General features: G+C 30.5%; 2 protein-coding genes across 3 annotated transcripts; both read left to right on the forward strand.

Annotated features, from left to right (window-relative positions):
- Window positions 1-925: 925 nt before the first annotated feature.
- Bm17764 (Uncharacterized protein) lies at window positions 926-4,688 on the forward strand (the record flags this gene model as incomplete). Its single annotated transcript, XM_043081822.1, has 7 exons — window positions 926-1,051; window positions 1,283-1,422; window positions 2,683-2,794; window positions 3,078-3,169; window positions 3,369-3,507; window positions 3,833-4,098; window positions 4,613-4,688. The coding sequence occupies 7 exons, from the start codon at window positions 926-928 to the stop codon at window positions 4,686-4,688; spliced, it is 951 nt and encodes a 316-aa protein (XP_042937756.1).
- Window positions 4,689-7,149: 2,461 nt separating this feature from the next.
- On the forward strand, window positions 7,150-12,387 carry Bm6576 (Uncharacterized protein; the record flags this gene model as incomplete). Of its 2 annotated transcripts, XM_043081823.1 has the most annotated exons (12): window positions 7,150-7,256; window positions 7,384-7,508; window positions 8,033-8,122; window positions 8,484-8,587; window positions 9,386-9,475; window positions 10,048-10,248; window positions 10,566-10,733; window positions 10,951-11,008; window positions 11,317-11,416; window positions 11,502-11,633; window positions 11,907-12,094; window positions 12,284-12,387. In XM_043081823.1, the coding sequence occupies 12 exons, from the start codon at window positions 7,150-7,152 to the stop codon at window positions 12,385-12,387; spliced, it is 1,467 nt and encodes a 488-aa protein (XP_042937757.1). The 2 variants fall into 2 exon arrangements, with proteins under 2 accessions (XP_042937757.1, XP_042937758.1); XM_043081824.1 differs by lacking the exon at window positions 12,284-12,387 and having other exon boundaries at window positions 11,907-12,108.
- Between the last annotated feature and the right edge of the window lie 4,421 nt (window positions 12,388-16,808).

Genomic DNA, 16,808 nt, shown 5'->3' on the forward strand with positions numbered 1-16,808 from the left:
CTTGATAAATGGTTCAGACATAACAATAATAAGTGCTTATGTGTTATTGAAAATTTTCATTTCCGTTGATGAAATTTGAAATTTCAATTCTCAGATAGATTTAGAAAATGGAATTCCATAATCATAAAAGTGTTATACATCTAAATACTTCTTGAATGTGAAAAAGCAAGATAGAAATTAACATCTAACAAAAGCTTGCTCTCCGATTCTTTCTTGGGTGTTCGCTTTTATTCCTCAAAATATTATTGTTATTTATCTCTTTCCTCAAAAAAAAAAAATATTATTGCGTCTATATCCTTATGCAAAACTAATATTTGATATGATTATCATATTAATCAAATCCTAAACATTCAATTTCTAGAAAAAAAAGTTGCATTTTAGCATTTTGATTCCATAGATGAAATTGCAATAATCTTTAAAAAGCTATGGCTTCATTTACTGTTTCACAGTAAAGTTTCATTTTTGAAGCTAGAACTTCATTTGACCAATCACAGATTCTTTGTTTAACACATTTGCAGCAGAATGTGAAAAAAATCATTTCTCCTGATATATCGTTGTACTAATTAATTAATCACGATTCTGAGTTAATGATAATGGAAGTCAAAATAATGCGAGAAGTTGTGAAAAGATGAAATAAAACTGGTACAAATAATTATTGTAAATCATAAAAGACAAAACTGACAAATTTTCAAGCATATTAGACTTACAATAAATCATTATTAGATGATTCAATGTGCTAAACAACTAAGCACAATTTAATTTTTGTTCAAAATATATTTTATATTGAACTTTAGATGAAAAATTATTCGCAATTATGTCGCATCCAGCAATACTACAAATCAAGTAATGAAGTAAATGTCTTTAGTCAATATATTGTAATTTGTAATTTAAAAAATAACTTCGAAACTTCGAACTTCTTTTCAGGATGATACTACAATTTTCAGTTTACATCGCAGGAGGACTTGTAGTTTTTGCGCTCAACATATTTTATTTTGCTGCAATCGTTCGAACAAAGATAAATCGTGAAAGATACGGCCTCACAGGAATGGAGGTGTGATGTTTTTTCAATAACTTTTCATTCTATGTTTCATATCCTTGGCCTATCACTTATAACTTAACTTATCTATATTGTTGGCTCGCCATCTATGAGACAACTTATATTGATACACAAGAAGAAACAGCGATTTTTGTTCTCAACGTTCCCTATAATTGAATGCTTTCTAAAATAAAGCAAAATGCTACTACAGTTTCTCATCATTCTCACAAAACTTATTATTTGCAGTTTTTCGCGGATGGTTTAATGGGATTTGCAATAACATTAGCTGGTGCGACACGTAACGCGCAAATTTTTCTAGGAAATCAAAATGGTACAGTTTCAAGAATAATTTGTGTGATTATGCCGCATAATGTTATTTTGGCCTGGTTAGTATATCTTTCCTAACTTGAGTCAATCTTATTTCAATTTCTAAAAAGGAAAGTAAATTTTAAAGACGAAGAGTTAATTAGGTCGATAATACAAGCATAAAACAACTTATATTTTTCATATTTTTTTTGGCATGAAAGTTAGCATATATTAAAAATAAAATATACAATATATATTTTTTTGTTCCGACAGTTTCCATATTTCAATTTCTTGGCTTGGTATGACATTATCGTCCATAAGGATAGTTAAAAATTTCTACCACTGTAAGAATATGTTACAAGGTATAACACAATTATATGTACGTCACAAGTATACCGTAGCAATTGAAATATGAAGCTTGTTAGAATATATCAGTAAGGAATAATTAATGTTAGAATATATCAGTAAGGAATAATTAATGTTAGAATATATCAGTAAGGAATAATTAATGTTAGAATATATCAGTAAGGAATAATTAATGTTAGAATATATCAGTAAGGAATAATTAATGTTAGAATATATCAGTAAGGAATAATTAATGTTAGAATATATCAGTAAGGAATAATTAATGTTAGAATATATCAGTAAGGAATAATTAATGTTAGAATATATCAGTAAGGAATAATTAATGTTAGAATATATCAGTAAGGAATAATTAATGTTAGAATATATCAGTAAGGAATAATTAATGTTAGAATATATCAGTAAGGAATAATTAATGTTAGAATATATCAGTAAGGAATAAGTAAGGAATAATCATCTTTACTGATGGATACAGTAAGAGGGAAATTGAACTTGCACTATGCTCGATTTGGTTGATTTTACTGTTCAAATCTTCATTTACTTGCAGTACGGGTCAAATCTCTCATCGGTAACTCTTAAGTAACTCTTCAATGAACTCATTCATACTTCACTTCCAGCAACAGTGACCTCATGATGTTTTCACTGCCACACTAGAAATTGTAACAATGATCACTGCTTTAGCCATCATGACCCCTTCTAATACCATTTTCTTCTTCTTTCTTCCTTCCATCCATCAATTTCTAGCCTTTTTAATCTTTATTTACTTCGTTTAAACTTTGTCTCATCCTTCTTTTTCTCCTTTTGTCGCTAAACTAATGCACAAACACAGAATTACCATTTGCGCTACGTACAAGAAACATTTGATTCCCGGCTATGGCAATAGACTTGCAGATGTAAGTCTTAATGACACTGCTTATTGCTTTTGTTAGAGCTTTTGTTACTTTTTTATTCTGATGATAATTGGCCAAAAAATTTAGGACAGAGCCGATGACCGCTATATCAATGCTTGTAGTTAGTATTGACCGGTTAATTTCAATCGTCAAACCTATTTTGTATTATAAAAAAATGTTGAATATTCAGCATTATTTGGTAAGATTTACTTGTGTCTTTTATGTAAAGAAATGCTAATTGTTGAATTAGTCGCCGAAGAGAAGATGAAAAAGCGACAGAATGACTCATTGGTTACTGATACGACGAATAGTCAGAGATTTCTTGCAAGCAACATGGAATTACTAAAAGCATTTTATAAGCTGAAACATTATCATATTAAACAGTTAAAGTCGGAAAATCGCAACATCAACTCGTAATTTAATTATCACAAATGTCATAAAACTTTCAAATTACTTATAATTTTAAAAATATTGAATTACAGATAGCTGGCAGCAATCTATCAATCCTTTTATTGATATCTGCAAGTGTACTTTGCTCATATCTAAATAATGTCAAAGTGCATTCTTTCTGCTGGTTAGCGCTATGAGACTTCCTAATGTAAATTCTGGAATGAACAAATGAAATTAACTGAGTCATTTACAGATAACATTTAGAATTTCTTGCGAATTTTTCACCGCTTTTTGAATTTATTTTATCTCTTTTACAACTTAAAGTAAGTAATTTCAATTTTACACTTAACTTTGCATGGCCAAGTTTTAAAGTATGCTTATAGGACACCAAATAGCCGATGTCCAATATTCAATCGAATATTCTATGGCACACGCATTAGTGCAGCTACTGGAAGTGTTATACTTTACATTGTCACTTTATTTATGGTGCGACGATATAGCAAAAGGATAAAAGAACAACAGGTTTTTATTTTTAATCTACATATGAGTTAAAATCATTCAAAGGAATTAATTACTTTTCCGACCCGTTACATTCATCTCAAATAGCAATTGCATTATCAATGTGAACGGTAGCTAATTGGTGAACTTAATTGCTGCATTTTCATGAATTTCACAAGAATCGAAATTTTTGATTTTGACAAAGTGTTTGCTTTGAATGTGTCGGTGGAAGTAAATTTGAAGGGCTTTCAACATTTAATGAAGTTTCTGTGTTAAGCAACAAATCATCTTTTTGTATTGTGATCCATTATGAACTACAATTCGTAATTTTCCAATTTGCTATTTTCAGAATTCCGAATCAGTTAAGATAAACAAGCGTCAATTAAACTTTACAAAAACCGTAGGTTTGTCGTGTTTTGCGACTGCTGGCCTATATGTTTTGCCTATGATTATCGCATTCTACGAAACGAGTGATGAAATCATACCAAATTCTGTTTACTCAGTAATTGTTATCATTTCATTTTTAAATTCTTTTTCCAAAACAATTATTGTTGGCTGTCGTTCACATGAAATTCGGGAAGCGGTTATAGATCTGATGCCGGGCGCATTTCGTATGTAAGTAGATTTCAAGTTTGCATGGTCTTCATATACCATATTTTTTTTATTCTTTTACTTATTAACCAAAGTATGTGCATTGTGTAAAATAATGACAGTACTTTTAGCGGAGTCGTTTAAGTCAAAATATTTCGTTAAACTCTAATTTGAGACCGAAGAATTAGAAAAGTTAGCTTTGTTATTCAACCGACTAAACAAACGAATAGTAAGTGATGGATATATGCCATCAAAAAGAATTTCCTATTTTGTATTATAATGCAGCAGTTGAATAATATTTGTCTGTGTAAGTCATGAAAAACTGAATTTTTTTTTTTTGATCACAGTCAGCGTTTTAGCAAATTGTTTAACGTAGGAAGGATGAAAAAGTTATTTTATGATTTCTAAACTTTTTTCCTTTTTATATTAGTAATCAAATTAAACATAGTTGAATTGGAGCAAAATCTATTTAAGCTCGATTAAATGAGCGTTACTTTCAATTCCAAATAATAAAACTTTATCGATTTACACAATACAGATTTGGAATACATAAAGCACAAACTGCGAAAGTGATCGAATTCAAGACTCGACAACACTGTACAACTGCATGTTAGCAATGGTGCTTACATATTTCGAACATATCTCTTAATTTTTTTTGAAGATATGTTTGCTTCTATGTTTTCATCTTTGTTATGTGATATAGTGCTTTTTCTACAATTCAGAAATAGCAAAATTGTTGGATGTGAATAGTTTTAGATATCAGTGGAAAACTGAATCGAATTATTGGCAATGAATATTTTGTTTTATATTAGCATTATCGCTTGAAAATCGGTAGTTATTTCTGTCCTTATCATTTACATTATTACCCAGTTGAGATTTATATTCCGTGTGAAAAATTTCGATGTCATTAGCAGAATCTTAAAAATAAATTTTTAATTATTTTTGAATTTTGTGCCGTCTTATGCTACACTTCCTTCAAAATTTGTGCTCTTTAATTTCAAAATTCCATACTATTTAAAAATGCATGAAGTATTTGTTGATGAATTCAGGAAGAGATCTACTTCTAATCGCTATTTTATTTAACTCCTTCTTTGCTGATTGAATTTGTAGTGTTATCTGATAACAATTATTGCGCATTATTTGATAAAGCAGGAACTTAATTGTTATTTTGCATTTTTAGTAAAGGTTACCTATTTATGAATTTTATTTTTCATAATTTTCAGATATTTTCTCATACATATTTATTAATTTGAGCTATTCAATTTTTCTTTTTTTGTTGAAATTTACCCCCCACCGTCTTTTGATTATATTATTCACACACTGCTCGAGTAATGAAATATTGAAGATCATTTTTCGTAGATACTTTCATATATTGAAAAACACAGGAAACGTGAAATTTAGTTTTACATTTAGGCCTTTCTTAAAAATGTTTTTTGAATCTCTTTCATTGCATTTTAATCGATATTACAGTATTACGTTCTTATTTTAACATAATTTTTCAATTACCTCTACTATTAATGAGTTTATTTTTAGCATTGATTTATTACATCTTTAATCTGAAATGTAGTAATAGTAGAGTAAAGTTATCTAAGTGGATTCGTTATTCTTTTCCTAAATTCTAAGGACACTTATCTCGTTAGAAAGAAGACATAATCCAAATTAGAAAAAAAATTTTCGTTTGCTTTAGTTGAATTGCTAGGAACAAAACAATAAACTTTAAAAAATCTATGCACGATCAAATTAGCTATTCTTAATGCGAAAAAAGAAAAGTAAAATTCTTAATTAATCAGGGTAAGTCTGGCTAAAAAGAGAACGAAGAGAGATAAGCTCCGAGTACAGTGTAGTTCTAGGTGGGACTCTGAAATGCATTTTTCATTTTCTTTCTACTTTTCATTGAACGAATGACTTCATCAGTCAGTTATTGCACTCTCTTCGAATTCCCTTCCTCCTTTCCTACTCTGAGATGACAAATTTCTTGCTCTAATTAGAAATAAAACAATTGCCGCATACTTTAAGTCATATAATGAGTTATATGTTTAATACTAATAAATGTATTATGGGAAATCCTTCACAATTTGAAAGCATTACTCCACTGTGACAACGTCTGACGGCGATTAAACCGTTTTCTTCCTGCAATTTGAAACTGTGAGAATTTGAAACTTAATAATGAGGAATCACTACCAACAACCAGAGAATTATGTAGTTATGGGATTATATTATTGGTCAGATCCATGATTTTCAGCAAAGGAAATAACTTGAGATAGAGTGCCTAGTAAAAGCAATCAGTCTCGGCATCTCAAGTTACTTCATTAGTTTCTCCTTCCTTCCATTGTCAAAAGCAGCATATATTAGTGAGCTTATCTTCTTTTTAACATATTAATATTGCAACAGAAATATCAATTACTAAAAATTTTTATTTTTTAAAATGAAAAAAGTTGACACTAATGATAGACAAACAATTAACAATTTCAAGACATGAAATGTGTACCATTCGGTTCGGTGGCAAGTTTCCTATAAGCTATGCCAAATATGCTTAAATGAATGCTTAAATCTTATAAACAAGAAAGAGTAGAGAGTAGAGAATTAATTGAATTTTCAATTAAATCCACTTTACGCGAAATTTTCATAACGTCCCAGTCACTGTAACGTAGTGGACTTGGCAAACACGTTGGAATATATTGCACTGGATTCGGGGGGGACGTACGTGGATTTTTTTATTTTGGTGGTGTCGTATAGGTGGTGAAGGGTTTGAGGGCGTGATTACTTGCTGTAGCTGTAATGGTATGTAGAAGTATATGGGAGGATGAAATATAGTTGCATTTAATTATTAACGGAAAAATTCATTAAAAGTTTGAGTTCCCTCAATTTTTTTTCCTAACTTTATTTAAGTCAGCGCATAGGCGTGAAACATTTTCAAATTCGGTATAACATTATCTGGATTGAAATTTAGAATAGTTTGTTTTGTGAATTATGTAAATGCAGCATTAATTGAACACTATGACATCCATCCTCCATCCGTTCTCCTTCAATTCAACTTTAATTTTTCTTCCAGAATATTATTAGTTCAAGTTTTAAATGAATATCTCATCTTTCCGCTTACCGGTGATCCCCAGAATATCGTCTGATTTTTGGACTAGTATTTTTTCCAGAAGTAAAGGTATTGCTTCCGCTGCAGCTGGAAGGTTAGTAAAGTGAAGACTTTTTAAGATGATCAATTAAATGACATAATGAGCTTTCCAGTTATTTCAGAAGCTTTGCTTTTCAGTTCGTGCCATGTTTATTTGTCAAGATCGAACTTTGTTTCTTCAGCACCACATCAGAATTTGATGTCGTTGTGGCGGGAGGTGGAATTGTTGGTTGCGCTACCGCAAGACAGTTAAAAATCAAAAATCCGGAATTGAAAGTAGCATTGCTAGAAAAAGAGGATCATTTGGGTAAGCATCGTGCACGCAAATCTATTCGTTAAATGCCAGTTGCTATAAAAACTTCACAACTCTCCCTCTCTCGATTCAAATAATGATGTTGTTGATTTCATGAGTGGTTAATGAAAAATTTGTTAGAATTGATGAAGAACACATCATCATTTGACATGAAATTTCGGATGAGAATATTCATTTAAAAAATTTAATTGAAAATTTAATTTCCTTGGAGAGATTATTCATGCCATTGATATTATTCTACAGAATTCAGATATAATAGGTAATTAGAAAATTCATAAAGAGGAGAATAAAATAATAATCCAGCAAGAGTTTCTGAATAAATATTGGGAAATCGAATAGAGGAGAAGCGGTGTTGCAGAATGTCGTTAGTAGGAGCTAAAAATATTGAGTTGAATAAGGTTAGGCATTGTGAAGATCAAATTAATGAGACAGAAATTAATCAACCATCTTGTTCATAAAAGTTTGTTGGAAGTAGGATAGGATTTTCTTGTGTGAAAAAAGTCTTCGTTGATTTGCAGCATTCCATCAAAGTGGTCACAACAGCGGTGTTCTTCATGCTGGAATTTATTATGCACCGGGTAGCCTGAAAGCAAAACTTTGTGTTCGTGGTAAGGTTCTCTTCCGAACTATCACTATTTCAAGTGAGCAAGTACCATGTGAAATAATTTCGGCATAAATTGCTAAATTTCGGTGAAGCTTTTGCCTACATCCTGATAGGATATTTCGACCTATATAGTTGTCGCAACCGTGACTTATATGAAATTTGATAGAGGACAAACAACATGAAATATATACATGTATGCAATATAAATTTATGGATTAACATACGGACGTATAAGTTTAAAATTTTAGCGTTTTTACTCATACCATTGCTTATGAAGTAAATTCATGCAATTTACTAAGATTTCAGTGGGATTTTGAGAATTCTCCAAATTCTAACATTAAATTCTAACATAACATTAAATGCAGGTATTGATTTGGCATATAAATACTGCGATGAGCATAAAGTACCTTACAAAAGAATTGGGAAGTTAATTGTTGCGGTTGAGCCAATCGAAGTGCCACGTCTAGAAGTAAGGTTTCCTTTCACATTCTTATATTTTTTTAATGTCTGCAAAGTTTTTAAAATGTATACTATATTTCAATAAATAACTAATTAATATATAACTTTTAGGAAAAAATTTTTTTGATAGAAATTTTAATTTAGCATGTAATATGTCGTGAAACCTCAAACTTGGGTAATTAAACCTTTATTTAACATGAAGCAAATAATAGCGCTTTATACATATCGTACGGATGCTACACCGATTAACAAACGCGTAACGAAAGATATAATTATAAAACATTAAAATGATATGAAAACCACCCCAAAATGCAGAATGAACCACCGTATGGAGGACGATGGTTTATATGCAGAACTGAGCTGACCAGATATCCGGCAGAGGATATTTAACTGATGTGAAACAAAGACTGCTAATAAAGGGTTTTGCTAACAAAGGGTTTTTGTTGTGTGAGGAAAAGGAATAAGAGGAATTTGTTAGTTTTGGATATAATAATTTAAATATTTCGTCTTTCACGACATAATAAGTTTTTTTTTCAGAGATTCCTTCATCCATCTACATAAACAAAGAAATGAGCCTAGATATGAAACATATTGAATAGTAAAATAAGATCACCTTAAGTATTTCATTTTCCGTCAAATATTTCATGCAGAAGTAAATACTACTGGTAAAGCTAACTATACTTCTGTCTTTTCATTTCTCACTCATAAGGCGAAGGTTATGTCTTTTGTTACTTACACATAACACTATATTTCTTCCCTAATAAATTCGAAAAACTGAGACCTTTCATACTAATAAATATACTTTTAGAATTTATTTCAACGAGCTGAGAAAAATGGATGCAGATCAATAAAAATGATTGGTGGTAGCGAAATCAAGAATTACGCTCCTTTTTGCAAGGTAGCGCACAGTCTTTCAGTCTTTTATCGTGATAAAACGCATAGTTTGTTTGACCTGCTAGACTTTTTTAGAGTCTTAATGTTCTAATTTTAAAGCCAAAGCAGATCCAACCACTTTGAAGCAATTTCCCTTATCCACCCTTTCAAGTTGAGTTGATGGAACGCGTTTCACAGTTTGGCGGATAAATTGATTTGGAGTTTTAATCTATTATTGAAAATCTCCAGAATCTGCAGTCTTAGAACACTAACGGATTCATTTATTCTACATTGCTATCGTTTGAAGATTTTCTATGTTGTTGATTTCATATTATTCTAATTGTTGTCTGAATTTTAAATTTCAGAAGCATCTTATCAATTAATAGCTATTATCAGGGATTTCCATTAAGATGATGTACTAACAGATTCATTTATGCTGCCTTGTTAATGCTTGAATGTCTTCTATACTAATGACTTCATAAACTCAGTGACTGTAGTAATACATTTTTTTCAAGTTTGGAAAAATATCAAGCGTAACAAATAAGCAATATTTAAATTTGTGTTTCACAAAAAGATTTTATCATATGACTTGTTCAGGGTTTGAAGGCACTCTGGTCTCCGTATACCGGCATTATTGATTGGGGACTAGTTACAAAATCATATGCAGAAGATTTCCAAAATCGTGGCGGCATTGTTTATACGAAATATCCATTAAAAACGTTATTGCTTGTTGGCGAATCGAAAAAAGAGAACATGGTCAATGATTATCCTGTTATGATCGAATCAGAACCCTCTTTGGTAGCTGTTGTTTTTCCATTTATTACAATGGTTAGTATGATATAGAGGAGATAGAATAGTCTACGTGGACACTTGGGAAACCATGATACATTTTCAGCAATTTGAAATGTAAAATACTTTTGGAAGTAGTTAAATCTGTAATGTTGTTGATGCTTTCACAGTCATATTTCATTGAAATAACTGCTAATTTTAACATTTTTTTGCTTCTGTGCTATGAAATTCCTTTTAATGAGGCCGGAAGTTAGATGAGATCGAGTTTTTATATTTAACTTTATTGTCGGTAGATTTCTGTTCTTACTTATGTTGGTAAATTGCAGCCGAAAATTCGCTGTAAATACTTGATAACATGCTGTGGGCTGCAATCAGATCGTATTGCGAAACTTTCCGGTGGTTTGCCAGACCCGAAAATTGTTCCTTTCCGTGGCGAATATCTTCTACTAACTTCTGAAGAGAAAAAGAAGCTTGTAACGACAAATGTTTATCCTGTAAGTTTTTTCAAGTTGTAATTTCATCGGTAGAATCATGTTTTACAAATGCGAATGGCATTGATTATTTTTTTGGTTAGTTTAGCTTGATAGGTTTTGTTTGTATCGCTCACTATTGGATTCATAATTACTATGTGATTTCCTGATTTCTCTCAACAATTAACTAAAAATTTTTTATAACAACCATTAAAACTTTCAAGTGGTTAGAAATTTTCAGGTGCCTGATTCACGCCTTCCGTTTCTTGGTGTACATTTCACGCCACGTATGAATGGAGGTCTCATATTTAAATTATCTGTATTGTTCTATTCATAAATATATCATTTTAAATTTGGACGTTTTGTCGTCGCTTTTGCTTTTTAAATATTCAAGAATGTCATTCATTCCTTATTATGTATATTATATTTTTATTTTGTATTTTCAGAATCTACTCGTTTATTTTTTTCAATATTTAAAGATTGTTTAGGCATTTAGCTTCAGATGTGTTTGATATTAGCTCCACCTTAAGAAGCATGCTTTCAACCGTTCAATTGCGTCTCTTATTCACGTGTGATTAGCAGTTGCAAAAGATTATATTTTTTTCAGATGTTTGGCTGGGACCGAATGCAGTTCTAGCGTACAAAAGAGAGGGATACAAATATTCTCAAATTTCAGTGCCTGATTTGTATGATGCTTTAACTTACAGGTGATTGCATCGGCATTTCTTTCCTCATAAATTCTTTGTTTATGAAATATTAATATAATGCAGACAGCTTGAAATTCTCTTGCAGAGGTACGAGAAAACTCATTCTCAAATTTTTTGGTTACGGAATGAAAGAATTGTATCGCGGAATTTGGACCAGAGCACAGGTGAAACAGTTACAGAGATTCATGCCTAACTTGAAAATATCGGACATCACACGGTAGATTTCTTTTTCGTTATCCATGTTACAAATCTAACATATTTTATTAGCACCATTACCTGGATAATGGTAGTTACTTTGATCTAATACTCCTACATATATATGTCAATCAACTAATTTCAGTCATTTTTTGTGAGGTCAGTTTCTGCTCTTATGTTTGTGGGAACAGCCCTCTCATCGCAATATTTTGTGGAACTACTCCTGATAATTCATATTGCATTGTTTTTAATCAAACATTTGACCAGATTCATTGTGTTTAGCTATGTTTTATAGTGGTCCGGCAGGAGTTCGAGCTCAAGCCGTTGACTTAAATGGGAATTTGGTTGATGACTTTATTTTCGATTGTGGTGAGGGAGAATTGAACCAATACGTATTGCATGTGCGTAATGCGCCTAGTCCAGGTGCTACAAGCAGTTTAGCTATTGCGGAAATGATTTGTGAAAAGGCATCTACTACGTTTGGTCTAAAACACTAGGCTTCAAAACTTTCATCTGCGCTTTAAGATTGATGTGAGATTTTTTCATTATATTTCTCAAAGTGAGGTTTTTTCATCAAATTTCTTATAAATTCTGCTGCTGTGCAGACATTGTTCATTACTGCAAATGATTTGCGGTCAAAAATGTGACCGAAGATTTATTTGTAATTTTCAGAGATTTGTTGGTATATTTTAAAAGCAATTCATCAATGCAGGCATGCTGGAGTTCAAAGAATTTTGATTCTTTCTTGCGTCATCAGTGTTGTTGCAAAAGATTAATAGTATAATGTAAAGAGATTAGATGAAGCAATGTGATTAGTGATACATTATAAATATGAATACAAAGGATTATTTTCTGCAAGCATTTTAATTTTTGAAGCTTCATTTGCGCAGACATTTAAATGTTCTAACTCGTATTATTTAGGCGTTTCAGTTCTTGAAATTTGTTTATTCCGGTCTTATGTGTATTTAGGTTTTTTAGGCTACTTGAAATTTAAATAATGTGAATTACCGAAATAATTTTATCTAGTCCTGTTAATACTGCTAATTTTCCATACTAATTTATTGTCATTTATCTGTTCGCTAGTTTGCTATTGTCCATCTGTGTAAATAGCTTATTTTCGTTTACTCATGTAATTATTTGTCTAGTATTTCTCTCACGTTTGATTGCTCGTATAGTTTTTTTGATTCAATTTTCAATTTGCAAATATTTTTGCTGTCTCATCATTCAAATGATTATTGTTATTATTATTTTTTTTATCTTACCGCGGAAGTTATACTATGTGAGATTTTTGATAAAACAAGTGCAAGTGTAAAATGTGCAATAAAATTGATTTCACGTTTCTGAAGTTCTGAATAGATTAAGAGTAAAGATATTCGTTTAAGTGTTAAGTCGTGAAAACTTGCACTCCATTGATTAAGTGTTACTCGATTTATTTCAACTTTTTAATTTGCCTCGAATCATGGAATAACGCCGAAATATACGACGCAGTCCCTTCCGGTATGACGAAATGTTTAAGACACCGCAAAAAATAACCACAGTTATAGTTTGTTTTCATGTAATTTGAAAAAAGATGCGAGAGACATTTTTTCATGAACTATTTTGTAGTGTTTGAAAGGTTTAAAGTAATCGAAGAATTAAATGCTGAGATTGAATCCTGAAATACATCTAATATAGCCTGATCTCCTTAATATATGCTTGTGGTGTGAGTAACATTCCGTTTTAATGGTTATATTCTCTAGGGATGTTATTACAATATTTTCAGTAGCAAAAGTTATATGCTCTACAACAGTCGACTTTAGATTCTCGAATTTTGTTGGTTGGTTAGTTTATTCTAAAATTAAGCTTTTTGTCATGAAATGCAATGTGACTAACTACAATGAAATTGGAATAAATTTTTAAAAAAATTCAAATGTATTAGGATGATAAATTTTTCACTTACTAGTGAAGATTGGAGTTTAGATTTTTTTCTACTGAAGTTTAAGTAATGATTTTAAACATCATTTTAATAAATCATTTGTTTCATTGCTAGCTCAGTGTTCTTTTTTTCCTTACAAAAGAACATAACAATAATTTTAAGATCAAATTTCCTGTACTATTTGAAAATTTTCGAGGGTGAAAATATTTTGAACAGTAAAATAATTACGAATCAAATCGACAACTAATGATGAAACGAAGCAGTAAAGATGAAAGAGAAGCGTATAAATACTAAATAATACTTTGAATCATCCGGTAAATGAAATGAAAATTAATACTGTCTATGATATGACAATATATATACCATTTAACATCAGCAGAGGTTACTATTACGTGTTCCACAATAAATTACGAGCTGTTAACTTCCGATTCATCCGTTAGCTACTGACATTGGTTCTATACTTTCTTGAAAGTAAGCAAATATGGTTTCACTGCTTTGACTGCTGCCACTCATTTCTTATAATTCATAACTACTTTAACTCTTAATAGCTAAGGAAAGTAAAAAATATGTGGAAGAAAATTCCATTAAATCCGTGACAATCCTCCAAATTTTAATGAAATTTCAAAATCCAGTTAGTTTTTAACTTTAATAAAATTGATAAATATTTTAAGTAAATATTTTAAGAGCACTAACTATACAGATACTGATAACTGATAATAGTTGCTAAGAATTGGATTAATATCGCATGGTGCTGTCCACTTGGTCGTTATGGTGACTTTATTGTCCGTTTTGTGGTTGATTCTTCTTAGCACTGGAGTCCAGAAGAAAATACAGTTCCTGGCATCATCTTTAATTTTTTGTATCTTTGTCAAGAATCTATGGATAACATTACAACTTATAACGTAAGAAAACACAGACTTGAAAAGATCGATTACCATTCCGTCAATATAAGTTGCTGAGTTCATTACAAGCTCATTTTTCACAACTATTTACTAATTATTCTATAACTGTTCGCTATTACTATTATTTTGATTAACAAAGTAAGTAAATGAGACAGTAATCAGTGGGCTTATTACCAAACATTTTTATATATTTCAAATGATGAAGATGCATCTCAAAAATTTTATTGACTAAAGTTTATAAACTGACAATATCAAAGAATAATCTAAATTTTATTTGCCTATGATCGATGTAGGCCAGCCGAAAAGAATGAATTTCGGCAATTATCTTCACCTAGTTTTGTAAAAATTTAAGAACAACAACTTCAAAATTCAAATGAATTTAAAGTAGACTGAAGATGGTTTTTTCTAAAGACGAAGGAATTAATTGCTAGCTTAGTTCAGCTGTACATATATTATGTCTCCAGATGAGGATGCAACATTTGCAGATCCTTTCCATGATGATGATAAAATTGATTAAGCTCTATCTCTAATTCATAACATTTAGTAACTAAGTGCTAAGTAACACGTCACATGTTTCAAAGTTCATCAAATCAATCACGTCTTATATGTTTAACAAGATACCACGCAGTAAATAAACACGAAAAAAAGCCTTATTCTAATTACAATATTAATAAATAATATCTCAATAATCACCTCAATATTTGAGGCATAATAACAAAATGAAAAAAGTGACAAAATTTTAGGGAAAAATGGTGAAACATATTAATACGAAACAAAATATTTTTGAACTACTCTTTCTTTTTCTCATTAAATGGCCAAGTATTGGTCTATCACAACTGAACACTATGAAAAATGTAGACACGAGTGAACTGGTTACATTGCTATTCATGCCACTAACAATTTCAATGATTTGTTGACAATCAAAAGGGTCGAGACAAAAATTTCTAACTGTAATCGAAATAGAAATGAAAGGAAAAGACTTCTAGCTGTTGTTCTCTATACTTTTCACTTTCTCATTTTCTGCTGTTTCGTTATGTATGCATCACAAATATGTTTGCACAGGCGTACAGAGTAACATTTCTTAGAATATCATTTTTTTATCTTTTCTTTCTAATTCAAAAACTTAAACGGAACTAGTTCTAATTGATATTTCCAGGTTGTAGCATCATGTTTTCTGAAATAATTTTGTTTTCTATCATTGCTTGTTTTATTCTTTTTTTGTTACAATTACAACATGTCTTATTCAAGTTAGTCTCATATTCTTCTTTTTTCTCATATTCTTGTCTTATCTTGTATGTTGTTTTATTGTAGGAAATACTATCCTGAAAAAGTTGAGCAATCATTTTCTTTTTCTTTCTAGTTTAAATTATCCAGTTAAGCTAACTGGTGCTTTTATATTTTACTTCGTATTGAAAAAAAAGCCACTTATCACTTCTCGTAATATCTAACATAAGCATTTTTTTTCGTATATTTTGTTCAAAAAACTTAATAACACTACCTCAATAAAATTACTTGAGTGAATTTGTCTCAAAACCTTCATCTTCAGCATTCCTGTTATTGTGATTTCAGCTTACAATGAAAGTTTTTATTTTTTATAGTTTTTTTATTTGATTTTAATTTCAGTAGCTACTGTAATTAGATGGTAACTTTTAATTTTTTTATTTGCAGTAAATTACGATTTTAAGACAAAGTCATTAAGAAGTAGCATATTCTAAGTTTATTTGAACAATATAGAAGTAAGATATTCGAAGCTTTTTTAGCACAACGATATTGAAATACTAAATTTATTTCTTTCAAGCTATCTCCATATTCAGCGCGACTCTTTGCGCTAATCTTTCTTGGGCTCATTCATGCACTAGTTTTTCCCAAGTTAGGATTGAAATTATTTGCATTAAAAGTAGTTTTGAGTGATGAAATGTATCTACTCTCTTATCAAGATACGATCAACAAAAGCTCAAGGTCCAATTTTAAGGTCACTAACCCACAAAGACACACAAACAGTAAACTTTTTAGTGTTCTGATTAGCTTCGAATTTTTTCCTTCATCACATCATTGAAAGTTATTTTCAGTTCTACTTTATATGTTCACAATTTTACTTAAAATTTTAATAATTTTTTTTCATGACTATTCCATTATTCAAGTTAATTATCCAATCCATAGCATTTATAATAATGGAAGGCCTGAGATAGGAAAAGTAAGATGGAAAAGAAACAAAACATATGAAGGCTTCAAAAACAAAAAGAGGACAGTAACTTCTTATTAATCATGTTATGTTGCTGATTGTGATCTGTTCATTACAATGTAACAAGAGAATAGGAGAGCAAAAGAAAATCAATTTCTTTTTTCCATACTCTTATCGTTTTCTGTGTGAGTGGATCAC

This window comes from Brugia malayi (genome assembly GCF_000002995.4).
Source record: "Brugia malayi strain FR3 genome assembly, contig: Bm_v4_Chr4_scaffold_001, whole genome shotgun sequence".
In the NCBI taxonomy this organism is placed as follows: domain Eukaryota; kingdom Metazoa; phylum Nematoda; class Chromadorea; order Rhabditida; family Onchocercidae; genus Brugia; species Brugia malayi.